This window comes from Histomonas meleagridis (assembly GCF_020186115.1).
Source record: "Histomonas meleagridis strain 2922-C6/04-10x chromosome Unknown contig_68, whole genome shotgun sequence".
Lineage (NCBI taxonomy): Eukaryota > Parabasalia > Tritrichomonadida > Dientamoebidae > Histomonas > Histomonas meleagridis.
Window position 1 is genome coordinate 1 of NW_027150909.1, and position 23,712 is coordinate 23,712.

General features: G+C 30.9%; 9 protein-coding genes across 9 annotated transcripts; 3 read left to right on the forward strand and 6 right to left on the reverse strand.

Annotated features, from left to right (window-relative positions):
- Nucleotides 1-929: 929 nt before the first annotated feature.
- On the reverse strand, nucleotides 930-1,931 carry GO595_008360 (histone-lysine N-methyltransferase SETMAR-like protein; the record flags this gene model as incomplete). Its single annotated transcript, XM_067921926.1, has 1 exon — nucleotides 930-1,931. One exon carries the CDS (start codon nucleotides 1,929-1,931, stop codon nucleotides 930-932), a length of 1,002 nt encoding a protein of 333 aa, XP_067771126.1.
- A 6,946-nt stretch (nucleotides 1,932-8,877) lies between these two features.
- Nucleotides 8,878-9,588, reverse strand: GO595_008361 (uncharacterized protein; the record flags this gene model as incomplete). Its single annotated transcript, XM_067921927.1, has 1 exon — nucleotides 8,878-9,588. The coding sequence occupies one exon, from the start codon at nucleotides 9,586-9,588 to the stop codon at nucleotides 8,878-8,880; it is 711 nt and encodes a 236-aa protein (XP_067771127.1).
- A 174-nt stretch (nucleotides 9,589-9,762) lies between these two features.
- GO595_008362 (U1 zinc finger family protein) lies at nucleotides 9,763-10,344 on the forward strand (the record flags this gene model as incomplete). The annotated part of the gene is made up of 1 exon (XM_067921928.1): nucleotides 9,763-10,344. One exon carries the CDS (start codon nucleotides 9,763-9,765, stop codon nucleotides 10,342-10,344), a length of 582 nt encoding a protein of 193 aa, XP_067771128.1.
- Nucleotides 10,345-10,904: 560 nt separating this feature from the next.
- GO595_008363 (uncharacterized protein) lies at nucleotides 10,905-11,372 on the reverse strand (the record flags this gene model as incomplete). The annotated part of the gene is made up of 1 exon (XM_067921929.1): nucleotides 10,905-11,372. One exon carries the CDS (start codon nucleotides 11,370-11,372, stop codon nucleotides 10,905-10,907), a length of 468 nt encoding a protein of 155 aa, XP_067771129.1.
- A 1,111-nt stretch (nucleotides 11,373-12,483) lies between these two features.
- GO595_008364 (ribosomal protein L40-like) lies at nucleotides 12,484-12,885 on the reverse strand (the record flags this gene model as incomplete). The annotated part of the gene is made up of 1 exon (XM_067921930.1): nucleotides 12,484-12,885. One exon carries the CDS (start codon nucleotides 12,883-12,885, stop codon nucleotides 12,484-12,486), a length of 402 nt encoding a protein of 133 aa, XP_067771130.1.
- Nucleotides 12,886-13,488: 603 nt separating this feature from the next.
- GO595_008365 (Calreticulin family protein) lies at nucleotides 13,489-15,087 on the forward strand (the record flags this gene model as incomplete). The annotated part of the gene is made up of 1 exon (XM_067921931.1): nucleotides 13,489-15,087. The coding sequence occupies one exon, from the start codon at nucleotides 13,489-13,491 to the stop codon at nucleotides 15,085-15,087; it is 1,599 nt and encodes a 532-aa protein (XP_067771131.1).
- A 2,166-nt stretch (nucleotides 15,088-17,253) lies between these two features.
- Nucleotides 17,254-18,633, forward strand: GO595_008366 (Thioredoxin family protein; the record flags this gene model as incomplete). Its single annotated transcript, XM_067921932.1, has 1 exon — nucleotides 17,254-18,633. One exon carries the CDS (start codon nucleotides 17,254-17,256, stop codon nucleotides 18,631-18,633), a length of 1,380 nt encoding a protein of 459 aa, XP_067771132.1.
- Nucleotides 18,634-18,703: 70 nt separating this feature from the next.
- GO595_008367 (uncharacterized protein) lies at nucleotides 18,704-19,288 on the reverse strand (the record flags this gene model as incomplete). Its single annotated transcript, XM_067921933.1, has 1 exon — nucleotides 18,704-19,288. The coding sequence occupies one exon, from the start codon at nucleotides 19,286-19,288 to the stop codon at nucleotides 18,704-18,706; it is 585 nt and encodes a 194-aa protein (XP_067771133.1).
- A 90-nt stretch (nucleotides 19,289-19,378) lies between these two features.
- On the reverse strand, nucleotides 19,379-23,512 carry GO595_008368 (Xanthine dehydrogenase; the record flags this gene model as incomplete). Its single annotated transcript, XM_067921934.1, has 1 exon — nucleotides 19,379-23,512. One exon carries the CDS (start codon nucleotides 23,510-23,512, stop codon nucleotides 19,379-19,381), a length of 4,134 nt encoding a protein of 1,377 aa, XP_067771134.1.
- Nucleotides 23,513-23,712: the final 200 nt, after the last annotated feature.

A 23,712-nucleotide genomic window follows, 5' to 3' on the forward strand; every position in this document is an offset into this window, starting at 1 on the left:
ACGTCAACAATGAATATATCAATGAGTCTTGTTTGATACAATCATTTATTGCAAGTAATTTATTTACAGATAATGAAATTAATATGTTAAGATCATTATTTATAAATACTAGAACAGTTCCATTAGAACAAGTAAAAGATATATCTAATTTATTAAAAATTCATATTAATATTAGATATATGGCTAATAAAGGTTTTACTCACAGAGATTATGGAAAAGAATTTGATAGAACTATAAAATTAATCATTATAGATAATCATTATATGTTAAATGAAAATGTTAATATATCAATTGATAGTATTAAAAATTATAGTAAAAAATAAGATTATAGAACGTCAATTTATTGGCTTGAACCCTTCGGGTGAACATGCTGATAAAACTATATCTATATATTATTTAATTGATACTATAAAACAATGTAATTTATTAAAACCTATAAATATTAATACTTATAATAAATTATGCTGGAGTTATAAAACAGTAAATAAACCTTATAACAGCTACAGGCTAGTAGCCGTGCCTGATAAGAAGAATATACCAAAATGCGTCAAAAGAATGAAACACGGCAAAAAGTTATTTGGTTATGAATTAGATGATGATAAAAAAATAAAATACAGAATAAATGAATTACAACATTTAATAGATATAAATATAACTAAAAATTTACCCCATAAAATAGATGTTGTCAAATACTATAGATATAGTGATTTAATGTTGAAAATAATGTATGAATATGGGTGTTTTGATGGTGTATATGAGTTATCAGGTAATATAGCTAATAAAATACGTAATGAATGTATATTTCCTAAAATAATATGGCAACAAATACATTTAACTGGGAAATATTATTATATAGGGTGGCCGATAAGTAACCGGAATTTTGATGTGTGTTGAATTTCGAAAAAAGTATATAAATAAAAAATTATTGTTTATTGAATGTAGTTTCCATTATTAGCGACACAGGCTTCAAGTCGACGTATTAATTCAAAAAACAAAGATTTATAAAAATCTTCACTTTTTGAGGCGAAAAATTTTTTAATGGCTTCTGTTAGATCATCTTCTGTTTCAAATTCATTTCCAGCAAAAGAATTCTTCATAGTTCCGAACAGGCCAAAATCGCATATAGCTAGATCGGGTGAATATGGGGGATGAGACAGAATAATGAGGCCCGAATGTCTGAGAGATGCTCCTTTAACGGTCTTCGCCGAATGACAGGGTGCATTATCGTAGTGCACCAGGAGCTTGTGTTTCATATTTCTTGATTTCTTCATAAGTTCAGAACCTTCGATATTCATTAAAATGTAATTTATAAAATAATTGGCGTCAATTTTAACGTGTGTTGGTTTGACGTCGATTAATTGTACCCCCTTTCCATTGACAAAAATTGTAAACATCGTCTTTTTTGAAAAATTGGTTTCTTCAACCCTTTCTTCTAGATCATCTACATCAACTACCCACTTACTTTTATATTGGTAGCGATATATGAACAATGACTCATCCCCTGTTAATAAGAATTCGAAGCCTGTTGCTTCTTCTTGTTTAATAATTGGGATAAGAATCTTCGCCAATTTTACTCTGCAACTTTTTTGTTCGGGGGTCAAAAAGTGCGGAACCCATCGAAGATTCATACATTTATATCCCCATGTTTTAGTAAGATGCCTTCTTATTGTATCAGGTGATACATTTAACTCAAGTGCAATCTTACGAGATGAGGAGAATGGCACCTTTTTGAGATGATCCTGGATTGAGACGCTTAATTGTTCGTCTACCGGTCTTCCTTCCTTAGGCAGATTATTTAAATCTTCTCTGCCCATCTTTATCTCTTTAACCCAAAAATACACTTGGGTTTTTGAGAGGGCTTCGTCCCTATATACATCTTTGAGTTCCTTGACTATATCAAGAATCCTCATGTTTTTGCGTAGAAGATACATGATGACGTACCTTTGTTCGATCTGCTTAACGTACAATTTTTAACGTACAGTGGCCGTTTTTCGATTTTTCAGAATCCATTGATTCTGGGTCGACATAGGTGCGGGAAGCTACGGAATCATTCCATAGCCCAGTTTCATCCATCATGAAAATTCGTGATTCAGGAATATTATGTTAACATATCCGGTTACAGTTTCCCTGAACGTTTTCACTTCTTCTAATGTTTCTCTCACCTCTTTTTGGTTGCGTTCTTGGGTCCTCCTACTTGGCCAACCATTGTCCTTCCAGAATTTGCTTATGAATCCATTAGATGCATTTGGAACTCTTCCTTCTGTTACTTCTTTGATTGCCTGACAGGTCCACTCAATTGACACTTCTAGATGTTGATTACGTCTTTCCTTTGGTAACATGATGAGTCTTTCTTTTTCTTCTGATAAGATTAAACACCCTCTTCGAAAATGCACTTGCCTTTGGGATTGTGCTCGAATGGACATATCTTCATGCATCCATCTGTACATGGTAGTTTTTGAAACGGGGGATGAAATGCTTAATTCGTCCCATGTCATTCCTTTTGAACGCGCTTCTGATATTTGGTTCTTGATTGATTCTTTCCCTTCAAACTTGATGAATGAAGCTTTGATGTGGAAATTCATTAATGAATATTGGCGCCAATGATAATTCAAAAATTGATAGATCTTTCAAATTCTTTCTTTCAATATTTCAATGCTTTTTCCAAATAAACATTTGAATTTCTTCAGAAATATTCCAACCTAAAATGAAATGAACTTGAAGTTTAAGTGTAGTGAAAAAAGAGGTTTTGACAATCTAACCTATCGTGAACTATCAGTAAAATAAAAAAAAATAATTAAATAATTTCATTATTTAATTTTTGAGATGGCCTTGGCAGAATCTTTAAGAAAACTTAACATTTCTTTTTCGAACTTTTCCTTCTCTTTCTTATTTTATCTCGATGTTGTTTTCGCTTCATCAGATAATTCAGTAACACAATTAGATATTTCATTTTTGATATACGCTTCGATTTCAGATTTTATATTTTCTTCATTAATTTGGGAAAGAATTCCATTACATTTATTACTTAAAGTCGATTGGATATTACTTGGGAAGACGCCACTGAATTCACATGATTTACTATTTTGCATCTTAATTTTAGCGCTCATTTTCTCAATTGTTAATATAGAATTAATACTATATTTAGCATTTTGAATTTCTTGTTTTCGAGCTGTTGTTTGTTGACTTATCAAATCTGGTAAATTAGTAAACTGTGATGAGTTTACTAAAGCGTTTAAAACTTTGTTATTTATTATTTGTTTTAACTTTTCATCAATTGGAAAAACATTTCGACTTTTATCTATAAATGAATTTACACATCTTTCTAATAATTCATTTTGTATATCTGTTGGTATTTTATTATTTTGTATTGAGTTTTGTATGTTATTTAATTCTGTTTGTACAACAACTTGAATGTTTTCATCGATATATTTATTTATATTTTTTTTGAGTTCATCTTTTGCAATATTATTAATATTAGATTTCAAGTTTTTAATTTCTGTTTTAATGGATTCTTTTGCGTGTTCATCGATATATTTTTCGTTGTTTATTAATGCGTTATTAATTTCGGATTCGATATTATTAATATTACTTAAATTAATGATTTCATCTAAATTATAAATATCATTTTTACTATTAATAATATTTTCGGATTCATTTTCTTTTTGTTTTATAAGTCCAATGATATCGTTATATTTATTTTTAACATTTTCATTAAATGTTTTAATTCTTTCAGCTTTTTCTTCTGCAATTATTGTATTTAATTCACTTAAATTTTTAACTATTTTATCATTAATAATTTTTCTTATTTTCTTATTTGGCATTTCTTCCAAATATTGTAAACAATTATTATATATTTTGTCTTTTAACTTTGGAGTTATTTCATTTAATTGATTAATATTATAACTTTTAATTTCATTTGCTAAATGTTTAACAACAGTTGAAAAAATTACTTCAATTCTTTCTTCAGATTCTTTTAGTTTTTCTTGAATATTTTTCTCGATTTTTTCATTTACATATTGTTCAATATTATTCTTTAAGATGTTCATATGTTCGTCAATGAAATCATTAATGTTTAATTGTTCAATATCATTTAAATGAATATTTTTTTCTTGATAAAACTTTTGTATATATTCATCAATTTCATCTTTAATTTCAATGAAATTAATTGTGTTTAATATCTTATTCGAATCACTATCATCGATTTTCGCTTCTAATTGATCATTTTTGTCATTAAATAATTTGAGAATTCTTTGTTTAACAAATTTAATTTGTTGATTTTTAACTGAATTATAAATGTTATTAATTTCTTGAAATTTTTCTGAAATCGATTCAACATTTTAGCTTGATTTTTGGAGGAATATTTAATGTTTTAACTTCGGGATCAAGTGCTTTATCAAGTTTTTGGAATAACTCATTAAAAATTTCATTTTCATTAAGTTTAGGTAACTCAACATTTAATCCTTTGTTAAGTTTATCTTGAATATCAGAAATTAATTTTTGCAAATCTTTGATTTTTTCATTAATAATTTGATCAACTATTTGTGAACATTTTGTTTCGACGCCTTTTTGTAATTCTTGGCGATATAACTCTGCAACGATTTGTGTAATTTGTTGTTCTTCAGTTAGATTAGCTAATTGCTGAAACATTTGAACTGAATCTTCGGCTTCTAGTATAAAATCTTTTTGCGATACTTCGATATGCTGTATTACATGTTGAGCAAATATTTTAAATCCTTCATTAAAAATAGCATCTTGTTCATATGGACTTTTGTTAATGTTATATTAAGAAAGTGGAATTGCTTCGTTGATTCCAAGATCTTGGAATTTGAGCTTTTTTTTAATTATTTTTTTCATGCATTTGTTTTGGAATTTATCAAATTCAGAAGGTTTATACCCAGAAAGGTTTGATATTAAAGAAATCAAGTGCGTCCGTACTTTGTCGGCGGGTAAACCTTTGCGAATCCGATTTACAATATCAATTATTTCTTTAATCGTTGTTGCAGAATCAATAGTAACATTCTCAGGAAACATTGAAATGAGGACATTGCTAATAGAGGCATATGGTGCAATAAGTTGGAAAATAAGATGTCGATTAACTTCAGTATTTCGAGAACCTGACATAAAACCATCACTACCTTCGGTATCAATGAAAAAAATTTGTGTTTCATCGCCTTCTACGCTTTCTTTTCCAAATCTTTTCCGAAAATCATTATAAGAAATTGGTCCATACATAAAGGCACCTTTTGTGCTTTCGACCACTCCATTTCCTGTTATAGTTCTTTTGTCTCTTGTAAGTAATTTTATAGTTGTTGATTTTCCATTTTGATATGAACCAAAAATAGTAACAAAAACAACTGGTTTTTTTTTGCCTTCATTACAGCTGCATAAAAGACTTCAGGAATTACTTCAAATTTTATTGTTTATCCGTTCTCGTCTTTAATTTCTCTTGTTGTCTCCATGGAGTTAACTTTTTAGAACGGTTCCTATTTACTAAACGGTCGTTTGACACCAAATAGAATAAAATTATCTTGTTGTTCTCATTATTTTAATTATATCATTTTACATGTTCAAGCGGTTCAAAGTCAAATTTGAATGAGTGGACGTATAAAAATCACTCAATCAGCTCGTATCGTTCTCAAAAACAATTTTAGAATAAAGCTTGCTCAAGAAACCGTGGTATTGAATCATATTCGGAAAAATAGAGAAATTAACATCATTACATAGAATGTCAAATAAGTTGAAGACTGTAATATATTTAAAATTCGAAAGCACATAAGTAATGTGATATAAAGAAAATGATAAAAGTATCTCAAGTCAATATTTCGAAGATAATTCGCAAATTAAATTTGTATAGATATTTACTCAATAAAATTGAACATTTCGCTAAAATGCAAAAATTAAATAAAAGAACATAAAATACATCAAATAAATTCAATGATCAAGAATTGTTTATATCAAAAAAAATATATAGTTTGCATCAAGATATTTCAAGGATGAATTAATACAGAAACTATTTCATTGATCATAAATTATTAAACAGGTTAAATAAGTACATCATCAAGATGTTACGTAAATTATCATATCATTCATTTTTTCAATGAATTCATAAATTTAAGAAAATCAAGATTTCATATAATTATTTGGAATATAAAACAAATCACGATTCTATGATATAATTTCAATATTTCTATTTCTTAACAACCCAAGAATCATTTAAATTAACTGTTTACAAATTACAATGATAGAAACAAACAAACAACGTATCTCATCGAATAAAAGGTAAAAATTTGATAATATTTACCGTCATTCAAATTCGTTCCTATCGTCACTTATCGTTGTTGTTATCGTTCAACATAAACCATGCAAATGTCGATTAATGTCACTTTTTGGAATGAAAGAATAAATTTATCTCGTGCTAATCATAATATAATTCTTAGTTTTTTATTAATCAAATATACAACTATGTATATATATTATATATCCATAATATCAAGATCGTAGGATGATCGCTATATACGATGGGTGGAAATCGCAAGTCGAGTTTAATATATAGTATCAATTGAATCATATTATTTCATACAGCACTTATAAAAGCAATTGAAAATGGTCATCTTGGTGTAATTAAAGTGCTTCTTTCACGAAAAGATATTAATATAAAAAGTGTTGATATTGATTTATTCTATTTAAAGTTTATTTATGTGATTTTATATTTCAAAGTAATATTTGGAAATTATACAAATTATTTAACTCAGCACTTATGATTGCAGCTAGAACAGGTCAAGTAGATGCCATTAAATTGCTTCTTAAACAAAAAGGAATTAATGTAAATTCTAAAAATATTTAAATTTTTTAGTTAAAGATTATTTTAATTATTTAAAATTTTTAAATAATATTTGGAAATTATTTGAATCATTTAAAACAACGCTAATTTTCGCATGTAAAAAAGGACACACAGAAATCGTTAAGGTACTTCTTGAAAGTAAAGGTATTTTATATTAAAATTTATTTTCATTTTGAAGATATTTATTTTCTTTTACCAGTAATTTCTTTTTTGAAATGAAATTTTTGATATAATTTATGAAAGAAAGTATTTGTCTTAAACTTTAGAATCATAATTTTAGTTTTATGTCTTATTTTTTGAACTCAGAAACCATTTTCATTATTGTTTTCATAGGAAAGGAATGATTGTTCAGATATTTTGCTTTCTAATTATACCCACATTTGGAATATTTGATAATACAACAAAAACACTTACAATAAAAACTTCAGATGATTTTACAAATACAACACTCTATAAAAATGAAACATTATTTTTGATTATTGCTGATAATATTACTTCAATACCGCCTGGTGTATTTAGTGGGTGGATGAAACTTGCATCTGCTAAAATTGGAAATTCAGTTTCTCTAATTGGTAATAAGACATTTTATAATTGCAAAAATTTAACAAATGTTACCTTTGGCCAAAATGTTAATACGGTTGGTGAAGGTGCATTTCATAACTGCACTAAATTATCAAAAGTTATTTTAAATGAAAAATTGATTAAAATTTCTCAACATTCATTTGCTGAATGCTCAGCACTTGAAACCATTAATTTACCAAATTCGCTATATACCATTGAAGAATTTGCATTTTATAATTGTGAAAATTTGTCTGAAGTAATTTTTGGAGAAAATCTAACATCAATTAGCAATTTTTCATTTTATGAATGCGTTCTACTTGCAAGAATTAAATTTCCTAAATCACTGTCTATAATAGGAGATAAAGCATTTTCTCGTTGCCTTAACTTAAAAGAAGTAATTTTTAACGAAAATCTGATTAGTATTGGTGGGGAATCATTTGCTGAATCTTCACTTGAACGAATTAAATTACCAAATTCACTCTCTACAATTAAAATGCTTGCTTTTTATCTATGTTTAAAATTATCAGATGTTATTTTTGGAAATAACATAACTACAATTGAGCACGATGCATTTGCCTATTGTATTTCTCTTAAAAGTATCGAAATTCCAAATTCATTAACTACTATCAGTTCATATCTTTTTGAGGGTTGTTCTAATTTATCAGTTGTTATTATAGGTGAAAATGTGGTTTCAATTGAGAAACTAGCATTTTATGAATGTACATCTCTATATTGTGTTTATTATTATGGCCACTCACAACCTAATATTAGTAATTATGCATTTGCTAATTGTCCTGTCAAATGTGTAATGACATTAGATTCATATAATTCAACAAAATTTGGTGTATTTAATGTATCAAAAGGAACAACAATCGAAAATTGTAATCCATGGCCAACACATACATTTACACAATCAAACTCATTTACACAATCAAACTCATTTACACAATCTAACTCAAATACACAATCTAACTCAAATACACGATCGAATGCATTTACAACAGCAAATGCATCTTCTGTATCATATACAAATTCTAACATATATTCTAACTCAATCACGAACTCAAATATTACATCAAATTCATTTCCATTAAGATCTACTTCAAAAACTGTTACACTTGCTTTTGGTGCAAGTATTTTTTCTTTGCTAATATTATTTTTGTTTTAAATATCATTTTTGTTTTTATATTCTAAAAACAATAACAGTAATCAATATCATTTCTATAACATAAATAAATTGAATTACAACACTAAATCTTTTTCAAGTTTTTTGAAATTATCTCTTTATATAAAACTTAAATCTTTTTTTTTGAGAAAATTTAATTAACAATAATAAGAATAATAATAATTTGCAATTCATCAAGAAAGAAAAATGATTGAATTTATCTATATAGGGTATAAAAACACCAATAAAAAGTTTATCAAAATGCTTTAGTCAAACTCGACCGTTTAGAAGTTTAAAATAAAAAATTATTTTACTTTTTGTGAGGAGGTATGTATTTGCCTCCTTTATTTTCTTCTTGTGTTTTTTCTTGGGGAATTGATGCTTGCGTTTTGGTACCAAATGTAAAGGAGATCTCTTGTTTGGGTTGAAAACCAAATGGTTTTCGGCCATAACTATCTCTGCTGTAATTATCTCTATAATTGTCTCTTGAGTAATTGTCTCTGCTATAATTATCCCTACGGTTATCAGACCTATTATATCCATAATCATCATCATGTTGTCGAGGAACAGGATATTCATCAGCTTCACTATATTCACCTATTAATATGGTTATATTATTTCTGTATGTAGTCTTGTTCTTCTTAAGTGCAGCAAGTAAATCTCCTTTATCTTGAAATTCAATAATGAAGTATCCTGGGAATGTTTCAACCGATTTAAGGTTAAGGTCACTAAATATGCGTTTTACATCACTTTCTTCGATTTGTGTATTTCCTGTTGTTGCAAGAATACCTAAAACTCGATTTGATTTAACAATTTTAGGGCGACTTTCATGTGAGTTAAACTCTGTGCTTGTTGTTCTTCTTGGTCCTGTTTGTGGAGTTGAAGAATTCAAAAATTGATTTAAAGCATCTTGGCTTTTCTTGTTTTTATTTGCCTTAGATTTTCCCTTATCTTTCTTCTTTTTATTCATGTTTGCTTGTGCCATTTTCATTAGAGCTTCAGCACCTTTTTTTTCAGACATCTCTTATGTTTGGATGGCCAATGTTGAGTCAATTTTTCGGGCACTCCATTTGATTTAGAAAACTAATTTGTGAATTTCATTACGGCCGTTAATATGTTTGGGGTGGGACAAATCCAAATGAAATGGTCTAAACGGTTTTCAATTTTACTAACAATTATTTGAGCTTTATAAAAAATGGGTAGAAAGAGAGCATATTGTCCATATTGCGATGTTTTTTTAGTTCACAACAGTTTGAGGTCACGACGAGATCACTTAGTTGGTTGGAAACACAGAGCATCTTTACAAGCATATTATGCTCGGTTTCTCTCAAGCAATTTGAAACAAGGGAACTCAAATCAAGATGAAGGAGAATCATCAACTGTTACATATGAACGGAAAGCTCCGACATTACAGCCCACAAATTTTGCCTCGGGATCAACATTACCCATTAGCCAAATTAAAACAACATCTATCGTTCCTCCACCTACTATCCCTCAAGGTCCACCAAAAATCGCTGCACCACCAACTGTACCGCAAATGGCAGGTCCGCCAAGACTTGGTCCTCCTTCACTTAGTTCTCCAAATGTTACGCCATCAATAAGTGGGCCTCCAAGACTCGCTCCACCAAGCATCGGTCCTCCGAAGATCGGTCCACCAACAATTGGACCTCCAAAGATTGGACCACCAAAAATCGGCCCTCCAACAATAGGCCCACCTAAGATTGGTCCTCCAACTATAGGTCCTCCAAAGATAGGTGCTGCTTCCCCCAAAAGCTAACTGCCAAAACAATAACCTCTAGATTTTTGTTACAAGATTTTTTATTTTAAATTTAAACTTGCCTATCGAAGCGTATTTTTTTTAAATGTTTCTATATTCTTATCAGTTTGTATCTTTTTTCTATTCCAAAAATATTTAAAGATTCCTAACGATAGAATTGAATGAATGAAAAATTATCGTATTTATATTCAAAAACTGGAGTGTTTGGGAAACCACTTTATATTTTCATTTAGCAATTTTCTTGTCATTATTTGATTAAACAATTTTCTCTAACAAGGATAACACGTTAAAATTTTTCTAATCGCAAAACATATAAAATACAATATATATTTTCACTTTTAGTACAGATTTTTTTGTTTGTTTACATGATTTCCATCTCAGTCCATTAAGAAATCATTTTAAAAAAAATTCCTTTACTTTCATTTTATCGTTTTTTTTTTTTTTAGTAGAACTTCTTATTCATTGTGTTGTTGGAATGCATTTCTTAGTGTTATCACTTTGATATGTCAATATACTAATGTTTACATTTAAAAAAAATTATTTTTTATTAATTGGAACGTTTATGAAAAATAATAGTAGAAATTAGCCTTGTTCGTGTAAGCATTAATTTCTCCTTCTGAAAGGCTCTTCCAAAGATCATTCAATATACGGTTGATTTCTTGTTGTGAGGCTGTCGGATTTTCTTGTTTAATTTTTGGCTTATTTTCCATAGAAAATAAATCTAATGCTTTACTCCTAGAATCAAAGCAAGGGCGACCCCAACGAGTGCTTGAGGTTCTGAAGGAATGCATTGTTGGTCGTGTTGAAAATGTTTGAGGAGCTTGTGAAGATGTTGTCATCAATGTTGATGTGTTGAGGCTTCTTGTATGACTTGGTGTTAGTTGAGGTGTATGGGAATTACAATTGTTGGCAACGGGATGGCTTGAAGAATTTAACAGCGAAGTTAATTTTTGGAACCGGACGTTGTTATCGGTATGGTCTGGAACTTTTGGAACCCATGATGAAATAAGTGGTTTTGCAGTACTCATTAGCCACAAATAGTTTCCGTTTCGGTTTTGACTTGTGAAGTCCCATTATTGAAAAAGTGTCGATGAATGTACGTTTACATTTCCATGAATTTACAGAATAGTATTTGCAGTATAAGCTGACCAATAACATAGTATTTGTACTTATTTGTAAATACATAACAATAATCAAAGAGAATTATTAATTTAAGAGAATAATATGCAATACCAATGTTAAACATAACATAAAAATTAAATTATCCTTTTCAGAATGTATATATTTTGTTAAGAATGCTTCTTTAAAAGTTTCTTTATGTTGTTAGATTCTTAGATTGTTATGAAAAACAAAAACAAAAATACAAATTTAAATCTTCAATTCAACTATAATAAAAATTTAGGAGTATGATTAAAACAATGATCTATTAATTCATAATAGTTTTCTGGCTGTGTATAAAAATTTGAAAAACATTTAATCAAGGTATTTTAAAATAAACGGGAAAAAAAATGGTAAAAATGAGGGTCATAGACATCTTTAATAATTCTTATGGATTGGTTGGTGAACTAAGTCTTTGCACAAGTTTCTCTCGAACTTCTGCTGATTCTTTTTCAAATTGTGAAACTAAATCTTCTGAATGTTTTCTAAGCCTTTCTATCTGTTCATCACATTGCATTTTGAGGTACTCTTCAACAGTTGTTTCATCGCTGATGTTAGACAAATCAATGTTTTCTCTGGAAGACATTAAATAATAAACGTACGAAGTCAAAGAAGAATTCTGAACTTTATTCCTATTGTTCTTCAAAGTTTTAAATCAGAACATTCTGTTAGTAGCACATGAACAATAAGATTATTATTTTTCCCATATGTTGACCTTGACTATAAAAATTCCAATGAAAGGAAATATTTCTATAATCAATATTGGTTATTAACATTTCAGGGTTTATCAAGCATGTTCTTTTTTTCTCATTTTGACAAAAAACTTATCATTAACAACGCGTTGAATTATTTTTTTTTTCTCGAAATTGAATTGTAGATCTATGTGAATGAATTATTGTTTCCATTTTTATAATGAAATAGCGTATATTGATATCGACTGTACTTTATGTATAACTTTGATTAAAAGACTTTTACTTAGATTTAATCCTTTCCAGCCTTCTTAGCGCGGATCTTCTTACAATGTCCACAGCGTTTATGACGGCATTGTTCAGCACGAGCAGAAAGACGAGCATAGCATTTACGGCAAATTCTACGTTGGACGTTTGTTTTTTCTGCAAGAAGACGAAGTGATGGTTCATAGCTATCCTTACCACCGCCACCACGAAGACGGAGAACAAGGTGGAGTGTTGAATCCTTTTGGATGGAATAATCTTGAAGTGTGTTACCGTCTTCCAATTGCTTACCAGCAAAAATCAAACGTTGTTGATCTGGAGGAATACCTTCCTTATCTTGAATCTTGGACTTAACATCTTCAATGCGATCTGTTGGTTCAACTTCAAGTGTGATATGCTTTCCTGTAAGTGTTTTTACAAAGATTTGCATATTGACAAAGGCTCGACCATTGTCAAAACCGCTTTAAATTCAATAAACCAGAAAACAATTTTTGACAAGGTCTGTTTTCGTTTCTGGAATTTTTTTAATTTTTACTAATTACTCTAAGATTTTAAGTTATAAATGTTTTAAGTGATAAACAATATGTACCTATTGATTTCGGAAGTTTAGGCAAAGCAAAAGTATTATGATAATTCTGATTACATATTAAACATTCTGATATAAAAGACTCAGTATATTTTGTATTTGTTCAAATAAAAAAGAACCCACCTGTGTAATAAGTATTTAATTATTTAGTTAACTATATCTTGAAGCAATCCATTTATGTTATTTATATATAAGCAAATTCTTAACTTTAATGCACAAAGCAAACCAAAAAATATCTTTTTGACCAAACTAGTTCTTTATGTTTTCATTTTTCATGAATAAAGATCTTAGCTAAGTTTTTTAAGAACTATAATTTAAAATCTTCTGTAAAAATATCATATCCTTAAGAAATCGAAAAAGCATTTTAAAATTAGTAAAAAAAAGTGATTTTATATTATCTATATTGATCTAAATCTGTCTTATCAAAAACAAACATTATTTTTTAATATGTATTTTGTTATAGGAATTTTTGCTATTCATCATAATGCAGAAATTCCATTAAAACCAGAAGGAAATATTTTCCTTTTCCAATCTTTTAATGATTTAAATTGGAGAAACAAATGGATTATAACTACACTTCCTAACTATACTGGAGAATGGGAAGTAAAAGAATCAAAGCCACCTCAAACATATCCAGGTGAAAAGATGATATATATTAAAGATGAAAAGGCTTACTATGGACTTTCTACTAAATTCAAAGAACCTCTTGATTTAACAGAGAAAACACTTGTATTACAATATGAATTTCGGTATCAAAAATATTTTGATTGTGGAGGTGCATATATTAAACTTATTGGCGAAGAAGACTTTATGCCAACTACATTTTCAAATGAAACCAAATATATCATAATGTTTGGTCCTGATAAATGTGGTTCAAATAATCAAGTTCATTTTATTTTCACATATAAAAATCCAATTACTGGTAAAATTAGTGAGAAACATATGAACGAATACGTAGTAATCAAAAGAAATACACTTACACATCTTTATACATTAATAATTCGTCCTAATAATTCATTTGAAATTCTCATTGATGGAAATTCATCTTTTAATGGTAATCTTCTTGAAGACATTCATCCACCTGTAAATCCACCAAAATATATTGATGATCCAAATGATATCAAACCCGCAAATTGGGTTGATGAAGAAACAATTCCTGATCCAAATGCTAAGAAACCAGATGATTGGGATGATGAACCAGAATTTATCCCTGATCCAAATCAAACTACACCACCAGATGGCTGGTTATTAAATGAACCCAAATATATTCATAATCCTAAATCAGTTAAACCTGATGATTGGGATGATGAAATTCATGGTGAATGGGAAGCTCCATTAATTGAGAATCCAAAATGCGTAAATGCAATTGGATGTGGAAAATATGAACCACCTTTCATACCAAATCCAAAATGGAAAGGAATATGGGAAGCTCCACGTATAGGAAACCCTAAATTCATTGGAGAATGGAAGCCAAAACAAATTCTAAATCCAGTATATTTTGAAGATTTACATCCACATAATTTCCCTTTAATTTATGGTGCTGGATTTGAATTATGGGAAGTTAATAATGACTTAGGATTTAATAATATATTAATTTCAACAGATGAAGAATCAGTGAGAAAATGGAATGAAGAACATTTTATTCCAAAATTTATAAAACAAGAAAAAGATTTAAAAGAAATCGAAATTAAAGAAAGGTTAGAAGAAAGTCGAAAAGAAAAATCAAATAAAGAAGGAAAACAAAATGAACTAACAAATAATTCACAATCAGAAAAAAGAAATAATAAATCAATAAGAAATATATATGAAAATAATCAAATAGCTGTAATCCTTATTTCTTTATCTGTTGCATCAATACCAATTTTAATTTTTACAATATTTAAAGAAAATAAAAATTTAATTGAAGAAAAAGGTAAAATTATTGGAAATAATATCATAAAAATAAATGAAGAAGAAAATAAAACAAATGAAGATGAAAACATTAAAAATGAAAAAGAAAAAGAAGAAGAAAAAGAAATTAAACAAAATAAATCTGACAATGAATAAATAGCAACTAATTTTTTGCCTGATAAATACCATTTGTTTCATATTTATTTTAAATTTTTTTTCTTATAAACTACAAAAAATTTGATAATAAAAATAAACATATTTTTTCATTTATAGTAAAAGTTTGTGCTTATCATATTATTTTTAATTTTATCTCATTAAATAAATATTCTCACAAATCAGTTACATTACAATATTTTTATAATGTAAATGATAATTAATAATTAAATATATGTAGAATTTATTTTATTAATTTTTTTTCTTAACCCACACAAAACTTATATTAATAATTTTTTAAAGGATTTAAGTAATACTTCCCTTTATTTATGTTTTAGAGAACTCTTCATTTTATTTTAAAGGTTGAATTACATCAATTTGATGATATCATTTACTGTTGTTGTCTTTTTCTTCTTCGATATCTAAAAATATTATGAATGATTATTAAAATAAAATTAAGAATAATAAAGAAATAATACTTGCACCAAAAGCAAGTATAACAGTTTTTGAAGTAGATCTTAATGGAAATGAATTTGATGTAATATTTGAGTTCGTGATTGAATTAGAATATATGTTAGAATTTGTATATGTTACAGAAGATGCATTTGCTGTTGTAAATGCATTCGATCGTGTATTTGAGTTAGATTGTGTATTTGAGTTAGATTGTGTATTTGAGTTAGATTGTGTATTTGAGTTAGATTGTGTATTTGAGTTAGATTGTGTATTTGAGTTAGATTGTGTATTTGAGTTAGATTGTGTATTTGAGTTAGATTGTGTATATGAGTTAGATTGTGTATATATGTTAGATTGTGTATATGAGTTAGATTGTGTATATATGTTAGATTGTGTATATATGTTAGATTGTGTATATATGTTAGATTGTGTATTTGAGTTAGATTGTGTATATATGTTAGATTGTGTATATATGTTAGATTGTGTATATATGTTAGATTGTGTAAATGGATGTGTTGGCCATGGATTACAATTTTCGATTGTTGTTCCTTTTGATACAATAAGTTTACTAAATTTTGTTGAATTATACGAATCTAATGTCATTACACATTTGATAGGAGAACCATTAAATGCATCATTACTAATATTAGGTTCCGAGTGGCCATAATAATAAAGACAATTTAGAGATGTACATAAGTAAAATGCTTTTGCCTCAATTGAAACCACATTTTCACCTATAATAACAACTGATAAATTAGAACAACTATCAAAAACAGAAACATTAATAACAGTTAATGAACTTGGAATTTCAATATTTTTAAGAGAAGTACAAGAGGCAAATGTTTTCTGACCAATTTTAGTTAATTTATTTCCAAGAATTACATTTGATAATTTTGTGCATCTATAAAATGCGCTTTCTGCAATTGTGATAACATTTTCACCTAAAGTAGCATTTGATAAATTTTTGCAACTAGAAAATGCAAACTTATCAATTAAAGTTACTGAGTTACCAATTTTAACAGATGCTAGATTACTCCAACCTTTGAATGTAGAATTTGGTATTGTAGTAATTTCACCCTCTATAATTAAAAATAATGTTTCTTTTTTATAATATGTTACATTTGCAAAATCTTTTTGTGTTTTTAATGTAAGTGTTTTTGTTCTATTATCAAATATTTCAAATGTTTGAATTGTAAAAAGATAAAACATAAAAGAAATCATTCTCATTAGTATGAAAATAATATAACAATGATCATCACCTGTATATGAAAAAACGAGACACAAAACTTAAGTAAACAATACAAGACATTGTCTAAATATTAGTTTTTGAATATAATGTTACATAATTTGCAATAATGTACCCACATTCACTTACTGCTTTTAATAAGAGAAAAAGGTCGATCAATGTATGAATATAATTATAAGAACTTCATCATGTTCTCTCTTGAACTATATAAATGCATAATAATATATATATATATATATATATATATACGAAATTAATTTCTTTTTGACATTTAAAATATCAATGCCATCTCAATATCCCAAAATAAATATCACAGTAAAATATATTATTATTTTCAGTTATGCACATTTGTTAAAGATATTTTGGATGCATAAATTAATTTTTCATATCAAAATGCACTTTGATCTCAACTGAAGCAAATAGCAAAAACGGTTTTATTACCAAAAAGTTTTACAAATCTGAAATCAGTGATGCTTCTTGTATTCCTCCTTTTTTTAAGATTGAAACAACCAGTCGGTGAAATTCCAGGACTCCAAAATCTTTCTGGCCAAGAGCTTGTTGATTTTATTACTTCTCATCCAAAGACTGTTGTATTATTTACTGAAAAACCAGAGGATGTTAATGTTCTAAGTCAAGGAATTACAATGTACAAAGACCAAATTAGTTTTGTTCTTTCTCCACCTGAACCATCTCAATGTAATCAATTTCCATGTGTTGTTCCATTTATGAATGGAAAACGAATGCGAATCGGTGACTCAATTATCAGTCCTTTATTTTTCATCAACTGGCTTAAAAGCGTTGCCAATCCACACAATGTCACAATCAATTCCATTGAGCAGTTACGTTTCATACTTTATAACGAATTTCCATCATCCTTTTCTGTTGATGGCGCCGAGATTCCCACAAACTTTCCTGAAGATGCGATTGTATATTCTGTGAATTCTTCTTTATTCTCACTTCTCAATCTTAATGTCACAAAAGGATTTTACTACTACAAAGCTCCTGAGAGACAGCTGCTTGAGTACAACACATATATTGGTTACGAACAAACTTTTTCCTCAATTATTTCCATTTTTGACATTGGTTTGACAACGAAACCGTTAATCGGCGGTTATATAATGGATGGGCATAATTCAACTCTTTGTGAGAAGCATTATAATATTCTTAGTCGCTTAGGGAACAAATATGGGCCTTACATAGACTTCTTTGGATCACATGGTAAACTTTCAAATAGTATTATCAAACTCACAAAACTTCGTTCACCTCAAAAGCCATTTTTCTTCATCTTAAATAGTACTAATCTTAAAACTAATCGTTATTTTGTGTTTGATCCCGAACAATATAACGACGAGAAGTACCTTGACGCCTTCATCGCAAGGATCCAGAAGGGCCAGGAGAAGCCATATGTTTACAGCGAGGAAATTCCCTCAAAGGAGGAAACCGCCAAAACCGTCGGGGGCACCCTCGTTGAAAAGTTCAATCAAAAGGGCGATGATATACTTCTAGCAATCACTGCTTCTTGGTGTAATTACTCAAAGGAGTTTAAGAGAACAGCTGAGGTGCTTTCTAGATACCTTAAAAAATCAAACGTAAGAGTTTATTATATAGACGAAGATAAAAATGACGTTTTGGTAGATTACCCAGATACACAAGGTTACCCAACAATATACTTCTTTAAGGCAAACGAAAAAAATGGTATGCCAGTAATGTACGAAGGTGAGCGCGATTATGAATCAATACTCACTTTCATTAGAAGTAACGCAATGAAGCCATCAAAGGTACCGAAATATAATGAAAAGAAGATAAAGGATATAGAAAGGATATTGGACGAAGTTTCCTCGGAACTTTAAATAAATTTATAAACTCTCTTCATCACACTTAAATTGTTTCAAATTTTTTTTAATTTCTATTTTATAGTATTTATTTAAGTGCTTCCTCAAGAATTTGATTACAAAAGTCTTGAACTGTTATTGATTCATTTGATTTATCATATGAAAGTGTGGATTGTTCTGCGCCAATTTCATCCATGTATTTTGCTGTTTCATCTTTCCTTCTTTCGTTGTATGTAATTATTAAATGCATGCTTTTAGCATTTTGAAAAACTTCGATATATTTGAGGATTGATTTATGGTGGCCTTGTTTTTGCATAGTTTCGAGTCTTCCAACTTCATCAAGGAAAACAATTGCAGGTTTTCCGTTACTATGAATTGAGCATGCAGTATTATAAACTTCGTCAAAAACACTTGGCTCAAAAATATATGGGATTTTTCCTGGCTTTGCATGTTTCCCAAGACGTGCGAATTTGTATGTTTCGAGTGTTCTGTCATTTTTTATTAATGTAAGATCGTATCCAATTCGGTCTCCGTCTTCAAAAGCACTTGGCTGCGTGTATCCCGCAACTTGCAGATCTTGTCTTTGGACAAAGGAGTCAATAATTTGTCGCACTACAACACTTTTCCCACCAAAAACTTTTCCGAAAATCGGAATGTAATAAATTTTCACCATTTCTTATTTGACTGACTTTGTTCCAATCTTTTATAAAGACAAATTAGATGAAATATTGTTTTGTTTATTCTAAAAAAGAAGACGATTAACTTAATGTTGTTCTGGGTCGAGGTACTTCACTGGGATCTTTTCACGAATAACTTCAATTGTTGCTGGTGAATCGAAATCGAACCATTCAGTTACACCGAATTGTGCGCGTGCTGCTGTAACAGCGTCACGAAGTGCCATAAGCACTGAGCATCCCATACGAAGTCCTGCTTCGCCAGAAGCCTTAGATCCGACAACGCCCATATTGTTATAGTCATCATGAAGCAATGTCACTCTGAAGTCGTCTGGGATATCGTCGAGTGTTGGTATCTTATAAGTGGTGACGTTTCTTGTTCGAATGTGTCCGTCCTTCGCCCATATCATTTCTTCGAGTGTGTACAAGCCTTGGCCTTGCACGAAGCCGCCTTCGAGTTGTCCAATATCAATGCCCGGATTGATTGATGACCCGCAGTCATGCACAAGATCAGCCCTAAGGAGTACGTGTTCGCCTGTGAGAACGTCAATTTCGACCATGCTGAATGCGACTGACCAGATGAGATAGAATGACTCGCGCCCTTCATGCGTCTCGTGGTTATAGACTGAGTTCGGCATCTTGTTGAATGCTGATGACTGCATGTCGAACTTGTTGAAGTATGCGTAACCACAGACTTGCGGCCACGTCCAATCTGGATGCTCGTCTCTGATTGGCTGCAGGCGCTCTCTGAGTTCTTTGCATGCATTCTCTACAGCGCGGCCGTGGAGATCTGTGCCTGTTGAACCTGCTGTTGGAGGCATGTTCGCTGTCTTGTCAGTAGCTGTTGGGAGTACTTTGACGAAGCTGTAGTCGATTCCGAGTGTTTCGGCAGCAATCATTGCCATCTTCGTGTGGATGCCTTGGCCCATTTCGATACCGCCGTGTGATACAGTGACAGAACCATCGCCGTATATTTGGACAAGTGCTTGTCCCTTCATCATGAATTCTGATTCGAAGCCCATTGTAGATACAACTGGTGTCATTGCAATGCCACGCTTCTTGTAGACGTGTGTCTTGTTGAATTCTTCTACTTCTTTAACACGTGCATCCCAGTCACATGACTTCTTGCAAACTTCCCAACAACGACGGATTGTTTCATCTGGAAGTTCATAACCAGTGAGTGTCTTATCGCCTTTGTGATAAAGGTTCTTTTCTTTAAGTTCTTCTGGTCGTACGCCTAATGTGTGTGCAAGTTTGGCCATAGCAGTTTCTACTGCAATTAAAGATTGTGGAACACCGAAGCCACGGAAAGCAGTGCATGAAAGTTTGTTTGTACGGTATATGTTACCATATGAGTTAACGTTTGGACATGAGTAACCACCAGTTGCAGAGTAAAGCGTACGGTCCATAACAAGACGTGAAAGATCCATTGTCCAACCAGCGTTAGAATGATAAAGGAAGTCCATCTTAGTGAGCATTCCATTTTCATCACAGCCAATATCATAATCAGTTACATATTCATGGCGCATACCTGCTGTGGAAATATCGTCTTGTCTTTGCATAACGAGTCTGATTGGTCTCTTTGTAACATAACTTGCCATTGCAGCTTGTGCAGCATAGAATTGTGGACGATCTTGTTTACCACCGAAGCCACCACCAAGACGCATTACTTCACAGCGAATCATATTACGTGGAACATTAAGTACTGCAGCAACTGAGTCTTGAATCTTTCCTGGGTTTTGACATGCTGCATATATCTTCCATCCTTCAGTACCTTGTGGAACAACAAGCATTGAATTTGGTTCGAGATAGAAGTGTTCTTGGTTATTGAAATGTGATTGACCTGTGACTTCGTATTTGCATTTAGCTTCTTTAACATTACCTTTATGAAGACCAAGATGATCAACCATAAGGATGTTATCTGTTTCTTTATGTTTTTCGTAATAATCAAGTGCATCATAAATTGTAACAATTGGTGTCTCAGCGTTCTTATATGTGACTTTAACAAGACGTGCACCTTTGATGGCAAGCTTTTCTGTTTCTGCAACTACAACACCAATGACTTGACCATAGAAATTGACTCTACCAATAGCAAAGACATCTTCATCTGCTGGTGGAATAGAACATATCTTCTTTGCTCCTGGAATATCCTTTTCTGAAACAAATGCAATAACACCTTCAAGTGCAAGTGCTTGTGAAGCATCAATTGATTCTATTTCTGCACGTGCATTAGTAGATAAAACTGGATACGCATATGCGCATTTCTCTGGTGGGTCAATATCAGCAACAAATTTGGCTTCACCTGTTGTATGTCCATAAGCAGAGATATGTTGTGGTTGTTGACCAAGAACTTTATCTTTTCTTTGTTCCCAATCTTGATGAGATGTACGTGGCTTACGTTCTGTTGGAATAGAAGCGCTCATTATGTTTGCTGGAATATTACCTTGGATACGATCAAGAACCCAAAGGAAGTACTTGTAGATGCATGCACGAACAAGATCAAGACGAAGTTGTGCTTGACCGACACGATTTGATACTTGAAGGTCCTTAAGAACATCATCACGGAATTGTTCATATGTAGCGAAGTTCCATTCTTTACCTACGAGTGCATTTAATGCATCTTGTGGAATATATTGCTTAGCAGCAACAGCACCAATTGCTAAATGTGCAGCTGTAACTTTCTTGTTTTCGATTGTTATATTGAAGCAGCAATTACAAAGTGCTTGTGAATCTTCACGACGACGACATATCTTATATGACTTAACGAAATCATTTGGTTTAACGAATGGAACAAATACTGTGTAAAGGATTTCGGATGGTTTCAAGTCACGTTTGAGTACGAAGTCTTGTGCTGATACTGTACGAGATTCGCCATTAAGTGAAACAATGTTACATTGTGCATTAAGACCCATAAGGATTGGGCAAAGATCAGAAAGTGCATCACCAGCGCAAAGGGAACCACCGATTGTACCAATGTTTCTAATGTTATAGTTAGCGAATTGTTTTGTAATTGTTGTGATAGCCTTAGAAAGTAATGCTTGTTCACCATCTTTTAATGTTTCCCAATATTGACCGAATTCATTGATAGATACTGAAGCACCAAAGTAAACTCCGTCTTTTTCTGGTGTGATTTGTTTGAGTTCATCAACACGACGTGTTCCGCACATGAATCTCCATACCATATCTGGGTGGTAGCATTTCTTAAAGTTGAGATCAGTAGCACCATTAACAAAACTGCATTGTGCACCTTCTGAAGCACGAACTTTTTTAACTTGTTCGAAGTTGGATGGTGCAAACCATGTTGATTCTGGGCCAGAGACAAGAAGTGGATCTAATGTATGGAAGTTGATAAGTTCTTCTGGGAAATCAGGTGTAACAAGTGGACGTTCACGTGTTGAAATAACATTTTCTATTTCTTCTATATCTCTACCTGTTGTTGTAAGTTCTCCTAATGCTGATTTGTCGAAATCAATTGCATAACGACGAGCTGCATCAAAAATTGGACGATAACCTGTGCAACGACAAAGGTTTGTTGATAATGCTTCGTTAATTTCTTCAATTGTTCTTTCAGGATTTTCTGCGAACAATGCATATAGTGTGGTAACAATACCTGGAGTGCAAAATCCACACTGTGTGCCATGCATTTCAGCAAGATCTTTTTGGATACGATGAAGATGGTCCATTTGGCCAACACCTTCAGCTGTTGTGATTGCACAGCCATCAACAAAAGGAAGTGGAACTAAGCAAGAATTAACGGCAAAATGATGTGCACGTTGTCTTTTTGTATCGTATTCAGCAACTGCAACAGCGCAGCCACCACAACCACCTTCGCCACATGGCTTTTTAACAGATGTATAACCTTGGATTCTGAGCCATTCTAGAAGTGTAGTTTCTGGATCTGGGTTTTCGATTTCGTATCTCTTTCCATTAACATAAAAGATCATGTTATGTCTAACTCTAGTTTGAATTGATTGAACGATTTGACTTTCGCGTTCTGTAAGTTTAGCTGGTTCGATGAACTCAGCACCAGTTGAAAAGAATACATCTTCGTCTGCTTCTAAAACTGAAGGATCAGTGATTTCTGCTCCTTTCTTAAGAAATGCGCGAGTAAATGTTGCTCCAAGTTTCTCTGAAGCTGCAGATAAAAGTGCATCCATGTTGCCTTGGAATGTAATGACAACTGAGGCTTCTTCTCCATTGCGATGAGCAAAGATTCGGACCATTTTTTTAATGCCACTTTTAAATATGTCAAAAACGATGCTCCTAAGAAAAACACACAATTTTCTTCTCAATTTGAGCGGTTGCGTTCCTATTTAACGTACTACAAAACGATGAACAAAACGACGAGGTTGTAAAAATATGACACAGAAATTTTAACTTTTTGAGTTCAAATAACCACCCGTTCATTCAGAAAAATCGGCAA